The 16,410-nt window shown below is 47.5% G+C and overlaps 1 protein-coding gene across 1 annotated transcript in view; it reads right to left on the reverse strand.

The window, feature by feature from the left end:
• Positions 1-16,410, reverse strand: part of LOC307240189 (seizure protein 6-like) — a gene marked incomplete at its 3' end in the record, with an annotated part of 47,217 nt that overhangs the window by 26,341 nt on the left and 4,466 nt on the right. The window contains exon 3 of the mRNA XM_080013871.1: positions 6,303-6,495. Coding sequence (XP_079869997.1) covers positions 6,303-6,495 — 193 coding nt within the window. The remainder of the gene's footprint in view (positions 1-6,302; positions 6,496-16,410) is intronic.

Consider the following 16,410-nt stretch of genomic DNA (forward strand, 5'->3'; position numbering starts at 1 on the left):
TTGGATCAACAGGGATGTTTTGTCATCAGTGTACATTGTGTGTAAATACTCCACAACAGCTTGGTTAAGGACGCGCAGTTTGAAACCCGTTTGCAATACTAATGAGTGGGTGTGCATGAGCCGCGCTGCAGATCGGCTGAAGGTGGCGGTTGCTCCTGTGGGTGAGACCTCTCCTCTTGAAGCGCTCGTCAACGAGGCGCAGTCACGGCGAGATCAACGCTGTCGTCCCCGACGCTGTTTTTTTTTAAATAGCGGCGCCGGCTGCGGAGGACGTTGATCAGATGATGGATTGGGCCCACAATGTCCACAATGAAGGCTATTAAAGCCCCTGTTTGGAGCTGCACTGATGAAGCAAAACTTTTCATTTGATGAGAAATGCTAAAAAGGCAAAAGGCAAACAACCGGAGCGGCTGCTTTCTTTGACGGAAAGAAGACTTAGACGGTACGACCTTTTAATGGTGTGAGTTGTGTTTGTATCCAATCTCCAGGGTAGAACTGACACTGGATTGAACTCATGGACTCATGGACTCATGACTCACGCATCACATCATCACATCACCACCATCTTCATTTCCACATCCATCCCTGGCCAACAATTCGCATTTGAAGAATGAAAAGGGAATAATTTCTTTGAGGCATATTTGAAAATTCTTGCGTAAATGGGTGAATGAGTAAGTGGAATACAGCAGAGTTGTAGTATACTGTATATATAGTATATACTGTATATATATTCACATACGCTATATACAGTATATATATATTCCATGTATGTGGCGTGGTCAGGTCCCCAAGATGAGTCCAAGATAATCCCTGATCTTCATTCCATGGAATTCATTGACAGGATGTAAAAAATGCTAATGCTCAATAACAACATGACATATAAAGGCACTGCAGCAGGTAATCAGCTTTGAAACAAAAGCGGCATTCTGGGAAGGTCGAATATAAACTACCAATGTCATTGCAGATGGTGTTGTTTTCTTCTATCACTTCTATCTCGTGGGTGTTTTGTAAAACGATGGCGTTCGGTACATTTTCCCTGGGTACCATTTTCAAAATGTGGCTAACGTTATATTTCACATACGCAAGAACCAGAACCTTGATCATTTGTTTGGAAAATGTCTATACTGATAAACGATGCGTAGCTTGCAGAGCTAGTTCTGTCAGACAACTTGACGGCGCCACACGCTTCCACGCCCATATAGGGCTGGTCAATTTAAGCTCGGGGTGGGCAGATCGATACCAAAGGTATGGATACTACCAATACTGCGACTCGTTTTGAAGATGGATTCTTGCTTAAATGGGATCGATACCGAAAAGGAATTGAAACTGATCGGTTTCTCTCTCTCACATAAGTAAAATTACTTCTATTTTGTGTGATGTATATACAGTATTATGTAATGTATATATTTATTCATTAGCGGGGGCTTGTTGCCCGTAATTGGAGTGATTTCCTTTCCGCACCACGCCCACTTGGAGAACCGTGCAGTGACATGTCGGCTCCATCCTTCCCGCAACGACGGGAGTCGCCTCCCGTCTGAGAGCTGCCTCCCTCTGAGAGCCCGTTTCTTTTTCTTTCTTTTTTTGTAAACGAATACAAGACAAAATAATAGGAAGTATTTGTTAAGTACGATCCAGAAACGCCTCGCTTTGATACTGACATTAAGAGCTGGGCGTGGTGAGACTTTGTATGTTAATATAATATAATGATACAGTAAGGTTATGCTGTTTGAGTACTTTTAGTTTCTATACTTCAGTAAATTATATTAATTATATGTTCAGCTGAGCGCATTGAGCAACGGAGGAAACACCACAGAACTGTTTTCTTGCGATACTCAGCGGCAAAGTAAAAAAGGAACGCAAAGGAAGGGAACAAAGAAGAGTGGCTTTCCACGGAGATTTTCGCTTTTCGCACGGGGGCCGGGAAAAATGTGATTTAGACATTTAAAAATGGCAGCCCATCAGCGTGTGAACTTCAGCTTCCAACTGGAGGCTCAGCACCCTCCGGGCTCCCCCCAGACGGGCTCCATCCAATATGTTTTAATCCACTGATTTGAGTTACTCTTCCACAGCAGAAGCAAAGTGCCACATTTCCCCGCAGTGAATCAGATCCACGCCCCCGGCTCGGCCGTTCAATTCACCGTTTATCACCGGCTCCAATGAACCTGGTTATTGCCATTATCATAGCAGCATTTACATCCCTATTGAGCAGGCAGCGGCGGAGCCCAAGGCGGGGAAAAAGGAAAAGTGTCTATCCAATTCCTGAAGTATTAAATGAGGTGCTCCCACCTTCCTCGGACGTGCTCGTGAGCCATAAACTCTGATTGTTTTGCCATTACCCAGGATGGATGGAGGCGCGGGCGGCGGGAGATTAGCGGCCGTCACAACCTCGGGCGCCAGGTTCAGCGTCTCGAGTCGGGCTTTCTACTCTTTATTGGAAAAGGAGACGTTCGCTGTGTTGTTAGTCAGGTAAAAACCCCAAACCCGTGTCGGCACTGACGCATATTCTGACACGACAAGATGGAAAACTCGAAACTATTTGGAACTTTATCAACGGTCCTGTGATCTAGCGGCTGGATTGCCTTCTACTAGCACAATGGCTGCTAGATTACTGTGTTACCCATTTCTGTACAGCCGCTGCTATAGATTGCACATTATATTATATTATTTATGACCAACATTTAAAGAGAGAATATAGAGTCCAGTCATAACTAATGGTTATTGTTGTCTGTGATTGTGAGCCTATAATAACATGTATTTCATATAAATGATGTATATTGTATTTACTTAATTTGTATTTGGCAGTTGTATGGTTAATAATCGGTGCTGTTTATTATCAATAGATATTTAATACTCAGATTTATTGATTCGGTATCTAACATTGAAGGAGAAAAAAGAGCTTCTCGTTCCTGTAAACCCTGACATGGCCATTGTTGTTGCATCTTGTTATGCCGACTATGGTGACCATGGTTACCCTGGTTACCATGGTGACCATCTCACACTATTAAACACGTTGACAGGAGGCATAGGCTACAACTTGCAATGTGATCAGTATGCTGAATATATTATAAGGTGTCTGAATCTTTTTATTATTATTATTATTATTATTATTATTATTATTATTATTATTATTATTATTATTATTCTCAGCTGAAAGTGTCTGGAGCTCAGGAACCCTGAAAGCCACAGACACCAAACTTGGACGATCGTTTCGACATCTTCCAAAACCAGGAAAAGCAAACAACAGTACTGATCAGCCAGACGGTGGCGCTATAACAACCACTTTTACAATTTGTCTGATAACTTCTGAAGCGCTGGTCGTAGAAACAAAATTCCTGGATCCGTGGATCCCTTGGGTCGCTGCCGAGTCTATTGCACCCATTTGCATCATGATAGACTCCTAAAAATTTGGACCAATACATGTTGTCCAATAGATGTCTGAAACGCTCCATAGTTTTGCCACAATTCATTTTTCAAGTTTACAAAAAATGTCTGGGCCATTTCACATCATCTGCCATAACTCATCAACGCATCGTGAAATCATCATCCCATTTGCTCGATATGTTCAGGATATGACTCTGAGGCACCGGGAGAAATCTGCCGTCGTTTGGTCAATAGGTGTTGCACATAATGATCTTTTTGCTATTTGACAGCAATAAGTCACGTGGTAAACAAAATGGCCACCATCGGCCAATCAAATTGCAGCATCAATGAGACAGGGTAAGCAGTGGCTGATCTGCGTTAAATTTGATGCTCATTGCTCTTTTTTTTTTTTTTTCCATTTGGCTGTAACTTCTACACTGTTTCATGTAGAAAAATAACCTTTCCCTGGATTTCTTGAATGGACATTTTTTTTTTATCTGCAATTGATCCCATTATTACCATTGGTGGCATCACTGTGACGAACCTGGACCCTGTGTATTGCTGCCTGAGGCTTTATTTATTATTGTTGCCGTTATCCTTATCATTGAAATATGAAAATACTATGTATATACAATGAATAATATGTCTGGATGTACTGATGGGTATACTGGTGGAAGTACTGTTGAATATACTGGTGTGTATACTGGTGGATATACTGGTGGATGTACTGGTGGTTATGCTGATGGATATACTGCTGGATGTACTGGTGGATGTACTGGTGGGTATAGTGGTGGGTATACTGGATATACTATGCAAAAAATAAAGATCCATGTCTATGTTGGGTCTGACACTTTGCTGCAAATGAGTTGAATGGGATTTTTGTATTGTGTGATGTGTGTGATGTGTGTGATGTGTGTGATGTGTAATGTGTATTATGGTCTTAAACACTATCATTAATTGGAGGGAAAGGGGGTCAGATCTTCCTTCCTAATCCTATTAAACAGAATCCAGAGGAGCTGGCGGCACTGAAGGGGCGTCCATCACCGAGCTACAGTAGATATTAATTACCCTGATTACAAATCCATCTTTTTACAGATCTGTCTGCTCCTCCACGCTTGTCCAATCACATTTCCAGCGGCAGATTATGAGCGACAAGGTAAAACCGAGTTTAGCGGGGAGACGAGCAGAAATTGAAATATCTCCAGCATCTCAGCACTAATGGCCTTTAAAGTCTGTCATGAATGGGCGGATGTGGTAGTCAAGCTTTTTGGAGTAATTCCTGGAAATGTATTAAAACGGCGCTATCTGATTTATTCAAAATGTCCCCCGGGCCCAGGCGTTTTGAAGAGAGAAAAGTGGGCTGAACATGATATCGGACCATCAGGTGAATTTCATGTTGAGTGTGGAAAAAACATTTGGGTTTTTATCGTTATTGTGATAGAATACTTGGAATACTTCAGATTTAAATAGTGCATTAAAGAATTTTAATGCAATACATAAATACTGTATATATATATATATATATATATATATATATATGTATAGCTGCTGTTGCTGCTCGTTCTTTACACAGAAGTTCTGCATCACATCCTGAAATGACTTCACCGTGGGTCGGCAGTTGATTTCCTCCGTGCGTAAGTCTGTCTCTGTTTCCCATTCTGGAGTTTCCATCCCAACGGGCAGCGCCGACGTGAGCCGGCTTCCATATGAAGACGGGGAGCACAGACCCCGAACGACCTTCCCTTTTTTTCCTCAACTTAAAATGTTAAGAAGGGGCCAATCATTTGGTTTTCCCCGGCAGCAGCTGTGGGCGTCGCGGCTCTCTCCATTTGCGCATCATCACCATCACCCCCTGACCCGCGCCGCTCCCTCCGCGTCCCTCCATCGGCGGCGGACAGCACTTTGGGCGGAGCGATCATTTTAAGCACCATTAACAGCGCACGGCGGAATGAATGTTCTTCCCATTTAGGGGTTTTTTGGCCGTCAGCTCCGGCTGATGTGGCGTGTAATTCGCGGGCACTTTGTTTGATTGTTTAGATAAAACGCCGCTGGACGTGAAAAAAAAATCAATGTCACGCACTAAACAAGTGAGAGGGATGACGGAGCACGACGACAATTTTCTACTCAGATGTCGACGATAATGGATTTGAATTGCGGACCTGTCTGCGGATCAGATTATTTGTTCTGCGACTGTTGAGAAAAGCGAGGCTTATTGGAGCCACAACTCAATCTGTATTCTTTGTTGAAATTGAGCATCTCACGGCAGCCATATTCTCGACGGGGCTGCTCCCTCCTACGGAGCTTTAAAAAAAAAAAAAAAATGTAATTAAGAGTCAACTCTTCTCTTCCCCCGACTCACCCGACGGCTTCGCGTCCGTGAGAGACCGTCCGTGCGACCCGCGCGTTCATACGAACACCTTTGTAATCCAGGGTCAGGGTTACAAACGGCTGCAATCAGATCTGGGACTTACAATCGACTCCGCATGAGAAACAACAGCGTGTATTTGTGGAGATGCCATACGTTCGTCCTGAATAAAAAGTGATTTTAATTTACCTAAGAAAAACTTAGAAAACACGCGCAGGGCGCATCTGCGCTAAACTTCGCTCCGTAGAGAGCTCCAAACAAACCGTTTGATTGGTTCAGGAGTGAACCTTCGACAAACCCAAAATAAGGAGGATTAAATACGGCCGAGCTCTCTCGCCTTCCGCCAAAAATACATGATTTTCGAGAGGATTCAATCATTCCCGTGGGAATTCGCTTCACAACCCGGAGCCGAAACCGACCCACTCACGGTTCAGGAAGTCCGCCCTCGCTCGCCCTGCGTCACAGCGATGGAACCGAAACCAACGACCCCCATTTGACAGAGTGACTCGCCAAGAAGCGAGTAGGCGAGATGGGATCAGTCAGGTGAAGACGAGCAAAGTCGAGGCGGCAGGCTCACCCTGGTAACGCAGCAGCACCGACCCGGAGCGCGGGCCGCGGCCGCTGCGGAAGCGGATGGAGATCTGGTTGCTCCAGCTGCGCAGCACGAGGCCCCGCATCAGGACCGTCTCGTTGGCCAGGATGGAGGGCTCCCGGCCCCCCGTGTCCTCCAGCGTCACCTTCTCCCCCTCCAGCACGCTCACGTTCAGCACCTGCAACGGCAGATTATTAGAATTAACAATTAATAATTCACTCGCCCCCTCGGGGGCAAACACATGAGCGGACACTGCATTGGTACTTTGGAGGATCGGTTTGCCATCTGTCACACCCCGGATCTGAACGCTGGTTCCATCGTTTGAGCTTCCACCGTCGCCATAGAAACTTTCCGCTCGGCTGCAGATTTCTCACTGTGCTTCAACGCAGTCCAATGGGGCAAAGGTTGAAACTTTAAAACAAACAAATTAAATCTCCTTTTCAAAAATGGGAGGTTCACAATATCGTTTATGTGTTATACCGAAAAGAATGGTCACAAACTGTGCATTTGATCCGGCTTCATGTGTTTAGTGAGACACTTAGCAAACCGGCTCTTTTGGCTTCATCTGCGCCAACGTGAGAGAACAGACACGGGAAGTGGAGTCGCTTCCTACCGCCTCCAACTATTTACCGTGGCCGTTATAATTTATATAATTTATGTCTGTGGCAGTTCCGCCCGCCACTCGCCACCCAACTGGCGTGTTCAGGGACCTCCGGCACAGAGACGCAGAAGACGGGGTTGTAGACACACCGGTTTAGTGTAGAGAGTGGGCCAGTTGGAATTAGGCCAGGAGCAGACCGACATGTGTCATGGCAAGGGCTCCTCTCCTGAGTGAGTGTGGCGATGGGGGTTTTACCTGTTGCTCGTTACACCAACCAACGAGCAACAGGTATGCAGCCACCCTGATCCTGGGTCCACCAATAACCTAGATCCTAAGTGTGGCTGCTCAAACTGCACCATCCCCACGCCACAATATCCTATTTATTTTTTGAGCCCGTGCTGTCAACAGGAGTTCAAACTCTCAACCTGCAAAAGTCACTCATCATCAAGAAGCGCTCGCGATAACTATGTCCCCGTGGACGACCTGGTCCCCCTCTAATCATCATTACGTCTCCGAGATTAAGAGAACGTGTACTTGGAAAAACATAAGGATAGAAAACACCAGACAACAAAATGAGTTTGGCAAAATTAATAAACATAATTTATTAGGTCGACGGGAACAGCAATTGGAACAGCAATCACGGTGCGCAGCCTTTTCCTGTGATAATTATAGCCTTAAAGGAGGGAAAAGGAAAAGGACGTAATCAGGAGGGTGTTTCGGGGGCGTGTTCGAGGCAGATGCTGGCGGTGTGTGTGCGCCTGTGTGTGCTTGATGAGTCAGCCTGTGTGTGTGTATATGTGTGTGTGTGTGTGTGTGTGTGTGTGCGTGGGCATGATGTGTGCGACCGGTGAGTGCACGGGAATTGGTCCCAATTAGTTCTTCAGCCTCGCAGCTACCCCCGAGCCCCGCAGCCTTGTAGACACCCCGCCCCCGCAAAAAGGCTCCGAGCACAGTGCACCGCGGCCGCAGAAGACCCGCCCAACCCCCAGGGAGGCTGGGAACCCGCAGAGCTGCACCCGCGCACGACCCCCGAGGTGCACAAACCAGCACAGGCCAGTCCCAGAGGGCAGGAAATGACCCCGCACCCCCACTGAGGCGCACACTTACAACCCACGCCTGCGCGCAGGCGTTAGACGCAACCCGCAACCCGCAGGGCCCCGAAACCGGGTCCTGAGGTCGACGGGCGAGGCCCGACGTACCCGCCCGGCCAAGAGCCCCCAGCATTCATCCACGTAGCCCAGTGCGCCCTGTGTAGGAGCCACATCAAACCCCCCCTTGGACGAACGGAGCCACCGCCGGCTCCCGGGGCACCCGACGCAGAGAAGTGGCGCAGCGGGGACTAAGAACGACAGGCGCGCTCCTATCTAAATAAAATAATATAAACAGTTATCAAAAATAACTATTAACAAATATAACATAGGACAGCAATTAATTCATCCCTGGGGGCGGGGAGTCAAAGTATAAATGTACCGTATGTAAGTATGTGAAAATACTTCCGGACCTTTCCCTCTTGTTCTGGATTTGAACAAATCAACATGGCCGCTGATGCCTTACGCCCTGGAGACGCGTCTCACTGCGTCGTGCGTCCTCAAACCAGTTTTTTTTTGTTTTTTTCCCCTTCTCCTTCCCTCCCCTGTGGCGGACCGCAGACATGACTTTGAGGGCGTGCGTCCCCGGGGGGTCCGGCACCTTGAACTAAAACCCCCGCCCGTATTCGGGGGGTGGGGAGGGGCCTTCTCTTGGCAGCGAAAAAACACTTTGTGTTGCGCTCTCCCCCCTAAGCCGCTCCGACAGCTCCGCCCTCGCGCCTTCAAAGCGGCGGGATCTGGGGAGGGCACCTCCAGAGGGTTGCGCGCGGATGAAGCAGCTCCATCACGAAACACTCCAACATCGCGGTGCAACACCCGCCCGCCCACTGGTGGTTCGACGCAAGCTCATGATTCATTGCTTTTTTGGGATGGATATAGTTATTGATTGACGGATTGGATTTGATTGGGGACTGCTGCACGGGACCCCACCCAACCCCCACCACCCCCACCCCCACAGTGGGGGTGGGGGTGGTGCGGGGTGGGGGGGGGTTGGGTGGGGTCCCGTGCAGCAGTCCCCAAAATTAGGCGCACCACCCCCTTTGGGGGTGGTGCGCCTAATTTTGGGACAAGTAGTGTTCCTATTCCTCCCTTAATCTTATTGATGATTTATTCCATTTAAATGCTACAATCCCGTCCTCTATGAGAGAACCCTTCGCATAAATCACTGCTTGTCTGCTTTGGTTCATATTGCGGTTGTTTTCTTCTGTATTGTTTGATTTGTTGTCTTTGCGACGTCGGTCGATGGGTATTTTCTGCTCAAAGGAAAAAAAAAAAAAAAAAAAAGCCAGAGAAAGAAAAGATGAAATGGATTGAACGTCAAGAAGGAGGAGAGAGCGCTGAAATGAGGCTCCAGCGACGTCCATCGCCAGGACTTTGAACCGCTGCTTATTCCTCGCATCACACGCCGAGGTCTCCGCCAGGATCGTCCGCCACCTCCAACCCGTCTCCGCCAGGATAAACCTGCCACCCCCACCCTGTCTGCACCAGGATCATCGCCCATCTCCACCCCGTCTCTACCAGGATCGTCTACCACCTCCACCCTGTCTGCACCAGGATCATCTGCCTCCTTTTCACTTTGTTTACCTACAACTCTCGCTAATACACAGAGATTCATGGTCACATGTTTGCATTTAACCTGTTTCTCACTGTATTTCGGTGTAAGAATTATTCCCAAACAATACATTTGGGAAAAAAAGTGACGATTAATGAATTCAGTTTGGTGTCGCAAACCAGTTACCTCACCAGTAAATTCAGTTCAATGATTCAACCATTTCTTTTTCTTATGCTGTTTTACTGGTAAAATATGCAGTAAACTCCAAAGACCAGGTGTGTGTCTCTGAAGGAGGTTATTCAGAGATAACCACCGTCTGGCTGCACATTACCCTGCACACTGCATACTGAACACAACAATACACTGAGACGCAATATTGATTTAAAATGATTTTATAACTAGTGCTACCAGCTCGAGGGCGTGCACAGTGACTGCAAAGCTTCTGCTGAGAGAAATATTCACAACAACATCGCAAACAATTCTCCCTTCAAAAAAACATGTTATACAATCCTACTGTTATTGATGTTGAACTGGACATGAGTCTTGCATTGTAGTTTCTATGTGGGGCCACCAGATGGCGTCACTTGCTAGTGTTAGTATTTGCATGTAGGCGGAGTGATACAGGGCCGTGAAAGCAGGAGGAGAAGTGATTGCCATGCCATTGCAACGGTCATTATTAATAATGACCATCATTATTAATAATGACCATTGGGTAATAATGACTGGACCCCTGTCCATTGGTAACAGACAGCACCATTGTTCGAAAACAACTGAGTGCTGCTTGACGCTGTGGGCATATCAGAATCCAGTATTCCACAGAGCTGTGCAATACATACAGTATATATCAATCCAACCATCCAAATATATACACCAGGATACACACAAAAATATTACATTTATCTAAAAATAATCTGCTTTCATCACCATGCAAATTTGAAGGAGACAACAGCACATGTGGGTGACCTCGCGTTCCCATGATGTACATGTACCAGGGCACGGTAGAGCTCCAGGGTGCGGTGGAGCTCCAGTACACGGTGGAGCTCCAGGGCACGGTGGAGCTCCAGTACGCGGCGGAGCTCCATAGTGGCCGATCATCCGTCTTCCACCCAGGGAGATGTCAGCAGCAGCTGTCCCGACGCAATTATGAAACATTGGCAGCGTCAAGAGACTCAGGACATCTTATCTCCAGCAACACTGCCGCCAGAGGTCCAGGGAGAGCAGCGGCAGCTCAGTGTTTCCCCCTCTGCCCCTCCCTCTGCCTCCCCCTCTGCCTCCCCCTCTGCCTCTGCCTCCCCCTCTGCCTCCCCCTCCGCCTCTGCCCCTCCCTCTGCCTCCCCCTCTGCCTCTGCCTCCCCCTCTGCCTCTGCCCCTCCCTCTGCCTCCCCCTCTGCCTCTGCCTCCCCCTCTGCCTCTGCCCCTCCCTCTGCCTCCCCCTCTGCCTCTGCCTCCCCCTCTGCCTCTGCCCCTCCCTCTGCCTCCCCCTCTGCCTCTGCCTCCCCCTCTGCCTCTGCCCCTCCCTCTGCCTCCCCCTCTGCCTCTGCCTCCCCCTCTGCCTCTGCCCCTCCCTCTGCCTCCCCCTCTGCCTCTGCCTCCCCCTCTGCCTCTGCCCCTCCCTCTGCCTCCCCCTCTGCCTCTGCCTCCCCCTCTGCCTCTGCCCCTCCCTCTGCCTGCTCCTCTGCCTCCCCCTCTGCCTCTGCCCCTCCCTCTGCCTGCCCCTCTGTCTCGCTTATATGCCCACAACACCACAACACAGTTATTATGCACGTACCACCACACCACACAATGGTGAATGCGTGCAGGCTGTGGACATACTATATATAATTTAAAATATATGATATATAATATATAATATATCATATAGATCATATATATATATCATATCATATCATATATCATATATCATGAATATGATATGTAATATATATGATATATGATATATGATATATAATATATATGATAATATATACTGTATATATGTATATATACAGTGGTACCCCGACTTACGACTGTAATTCGTTCTATAAGAACGGTCGTATGTTAAAACAGTCGTATGTCGAAGCAAGTTTTCCCATATGAATTAGGAAATCATGAAGGGTGAAAATAAACAAAATACACAGTACAAACACAGTAAATATGGAAAAAATATCGACAAGCCACGAACTACGTGCACACACCAAGTAGGTCGCCCGCTGACTGACTGCTGACTGACTGCTGACTGGCTGCTGACTGACTGCTGACTGGCTGCTGACTGACTGCTGACTGGCTGCTGACTGGCTGCTGACTGGCTGCTGACTGGCTGCTGACTGACTGCTGACTGGCTGCTGACTGGCTGCTGACTGGCCGCCGACGGGCCAACTGCCAATTTCCAAGGTCGTATCTTGGAGCAGTCGGTTGCAAGTTGATACAGATTTTTGCAACTATCGCGACAGATAGATAGATAGATGGATGGATGGATGGATGGATGGATGGATAGATACATAGATAGATGGATAGATAGATAGATACATAGATAGGTAGATGGATAGATAGATGGATAGATAGATAGATAGATGGATAGATAGATAGATAGATAGATAGATAGATAGATAGATGGATAGATACATAGATAGATGGATAGATAGATAGATACATAGATAGGTAGATGGATAGATAGATGGATAGATAGATAGATAGATGGATAGATAGATAGATAGATAGATAGATAGATAGATAGATGGATAGATAGATAGATAGATAGATAGATAGAGAGACAGACGGACAGACAGGCAGACAGACAGACAGATGGATGATAGAACAACTCCAAGTCTCATTAAGTCGTGTCACGCATAAAAAGCTGTCAGGGTGAAGACGGGGTTAACCGCGGCTCCTCACCCTCCCCCGCCCTCGATCAATAATCATGTTAATAAGCGGCACGGCAGCTTCCCTTTGTGCCGGAGCCGCACCAGGGATCCGTTTCACCATCATTCACGCCCCTTTATTTCCCCACAAAGCAAATCTAAATCTAGCCGGGGTTGACCCCGGAACAGTGCACCGCGTGTCCGTTCCTGTACTCATCACCTGACGTTGCGTGATGGTGTTTCCGTGAGGGTCCCTCCGAGACCCGCCGCTCCCAGACGCCCACAGTGAGGGGTGTTTAACCCCCAGCCGCAGCGCATGACGGGGGCGGCCGCGCGTCCCGAGCGGTTAAGCCCGGCTGTGTAATGGAGGCTGGGACAGCAGCGCCGGCTCTAACCAGCTCGAGATGAGGCGTGGGGAGGCTTCACAGCCGGCCTTCGGGGAGTGTGGCAGGACATAAAAGGGGCCAGTTTGATCTTGATGAGCTTTTTAAGGTGTCAGGCCTTCGGCGAGATGAGTTTTCATGGGGTCCGGCCCCCCCCCCGGGAGGAATGCTTTCGGGTGACACTAATTGCTTCTCCACCTAGCGAGCTGTCATAAAAGGCGAAAGACTCATCTGGCGGAGGAGCGGGCGCTCGGCAACTCCGTCAGTGTCAGGAAGTAGCACGGGAGAGGAAAGATGCACGCCAGAAACTAAGAGGAGGAATCAGCAATGCATGAATTCAAATCTATGCAAAACAGTGCGGCGCGGCATGCTGCAAAAAGAAAGAGACCTCACAACAAAGTGAGATGTCAGGGCCCCGGAGACACCTCGGGAAAGGAAGTTTATTCATCAGGAAGCGGGAAACGTAATTAGGCTGATCAACATAGTTCTTCTCGCCCCGGGTCCCGGCTCAGGAAGAGGCTTCCCACGGATCAGAACAAAGTCCTTGAGACGCTGATCGGCGCTCGGCTGCGGGCACTGGGGGAGTTGGGAAACACACACGAACGGAGCTCCGCCGCCGCAGAAATGACAATCTGCAACTTTGCATTGTTCCTCTCCCTCATTAACATCCGCGTCTGTTACCGGCCGGCGAGGCGCTGGTTTACCACACCGCTACAAATGGGCAGGATATTGGACGCTTATTTGGAGGTGAATGTTGACTTCTGATAAGCGTTCATACTAAGACACGTCCGATGCCTCCGAGCTTATCTCCCACACAAACACAGCGCCCGTATGTGCCGAGCGATGTTGGAAGGAACAAACCTCGGTCTTGGGGCTGCGGTGGAGTCGCTACACCCACATACATCCATAATTATCTGGGATCCTTTGTCAGGTTTGTCCGCCCTGTAACAATGTCCCGTACGGAGACAAACAACTCTATCAGGCCAACGGCAGCAGTGAGATTGGTTTAATCCAAATGGTTTCCATGTTGAATAAGTCATTCCCACGGCCGAGCGCCGGGTCCTGTGTCAGCGTGTCTCCTCCCAGGGTTCCCTCATTCAAATGCATAGACCTGCACCCGGTCCCATAGAGAAGCTACAGAATGAGCAAACCCTGTTATGATGGTTCACTGCAGGGCTGGGTGGCGCCATGAATCATCCATCCATCAATTAATCTATCTATTCATCCATCCATCCATCCATCCATCCATCCATCCATCCATCCATCCATCCATCTATTCATCCATCTATCTATCTATCTATCTATCTATCTATCTATCTATCTATCTATCTATCTATCTATCTATCTATCTATCTATCTATCTATCTATCTATCTATCTATCTATCTATCTATCTATCTATCTATCTGTCTATCTATCTATCCATCTATCTGTCGCGATAGTCGCAAATTTTTTTATCGACTGCTTCAAGATACGACCGTGGAAACTCATCCATCTATTCATCATCCATCTATCTATCTATCTATCTATCTATCTATCTATCTATCTATCTATCTATCTATCTATCTGTCTATCTATCTATCTATCTATCTATCTATCTATCTATCTATCTATCTATCGATCGATCGATCGATCTATCTATCTATCTATCTATCTATCTATCTATCTATCTATCTATCTATCTATCTATCTATCTATCTATCTATCTATCTATCTATCTATCTATCCCGAGCGGATTTCCTCATCTAATCTCTATAAAGTAGAGGTTGAGTAATAATAATAATAATAATAATAATAATAGTAATAATAACAATAATAATAATAATAATAATAGTAGTAGTAATAATAACAACAACAACAACAACAACAATAATAATAATAATAATAATAATAATAATATAATAACAATAATAATAATAATAATAATAGTAGTAGTAATCATAACAACAACAACAACAACAACAATAATAATAATAATAATAATAATAATAATATAATAATAATAGTAATAATAACAATAATAATAATAACAATAATAATAATAATAATAGTAGTAGTAATAATAACAACAACAACAACAACAACAATAATAATAATAATAATAATAATAATAATAATACAATAATAATAATAATGGATCAATCAATTTGGAAAAATATTCGTGAGTTCAATGATGAATCTTTTCTTTGGTGTAAGCGTCAGATTTTTGACGTCAATCCCTTGAGACCCGGCCGCGGAAATAAAGCAGCGTCCCGAAATAGTCTGGTCCCCGAGACCCGACCGAGGAGACGCCGTTGCTAGAAAGATGAGCAGGAAAAAAAGGTACACCGGAAGAGAAGGAAAGAGAGAGTTGTAGAAAAGCCGTGTGCAACAGCCACCAAATTGAAGGAATAAAAAAACCCCAGATGGAGATTTTCCCCGACATCAAATGATCCCTTAGCATCTTTTATTTGTGGCTTTTCCAGTCCCGGGTCAGAGCAATGTTTTTCAACCATATATTCTGGTGTCATAAACGGCGGCGGCCCGGCCCGAGCGCTCCCTGCAGGAGAGGGCGCGACGCTTCGGCTTGAAGCCCCGGAGACCCGCTCAGGTGGATCGGCGGCAGGAGCAGGAGGCGAGGGCGGAGGCGGACAGATGGTCCGAAGAGACCCCGGCGCTCGCTAACACACGGGATTTATTTGATCAAATAAAGAAACAGATTTTAAAGAGCCCACATGCCGCGGTCCATCTGGCCCAGCGTGGAAAAAAAAAAAAAAAAACCTTCTTGGGAAAAGAGATTAGGGAGGAGGGGGGTGGAGTCAAGAGAGGGGCGGGGGGAGGGTGTTTGTTTCGATGGATGAATCTATTTCCATCTGAATTGAAATTCATTGAAATTGCGTCCGTTAAAGGGACGCTCCAGCCGTGGCTGAGCACGGCGTGTGGTTAACGTGGGTCCTTCCCCCGTGCTGAAATGGGTTTTTGTTTTTTTTCCTCCGACGTCGACTCAATCAAATCTGATTCAAAGCAGGGCAGCCCCCTCCGTACCGCTGGCCCGAAACGTTCTGATCCGTCGCCCTCCCTCCCGCGCCCGGAGGTGGAGGAACAACCCCCATCACGCCTTACTTCCCCGACGCCTTCAATCCCGACGGAGAACTGTTGCATGTAATGAGAGCGGGAGAGAAGCTTCTTTCCCCCCTTTTTTGCACGACTGGCGCGTGACTCCGCCGGGATAATCCCTCTCGGCGGGGGATGGAAAGGCGCGGTTAAAAAAGCGTACGTTTTTTTTTTTTCGGACGCTCACCCCCCCCCCGGCCGGAGGGCAGGCGTTAACCCTCTCGTTAACCCGCGGTTAGCACGCCGCGCTCGGTGTCAAGCCTTTTTGGGGGGAGTTCCATCTCCGTTCATTTTCTTTACGGGGCCATGCGGCGGGCGCGGATCGGGCCGGGTCCCAGGCCAATGCGGGGGCGCGCGTGCGCGCGCACTACGAGCAATAGAGCCGATTTGGGGGCCTTGTTTTTTCGGCCGCTTCTCCAGATTATTCGGAAGAAAAGCCCGAGGACGCGGGCCGCGGCTTGTCACCTGGGAAAGCCCCCGTCACCCGTTGCCTCCGCCATGTTTGTTTGGTCTGAAGTCACATCCGCTCGAGATCGGTCT

Source organism: Zeus faber (genome assembly GCF_960531495.2).
Source record: "Zeus faber genome assembly, chromosome: 14".
Lineage (NCBI taxonomy): Eukaryota > Metazoa > Chordata > Actinopteri > Zeiformes > Zeidae > Zeus > Zeus faber.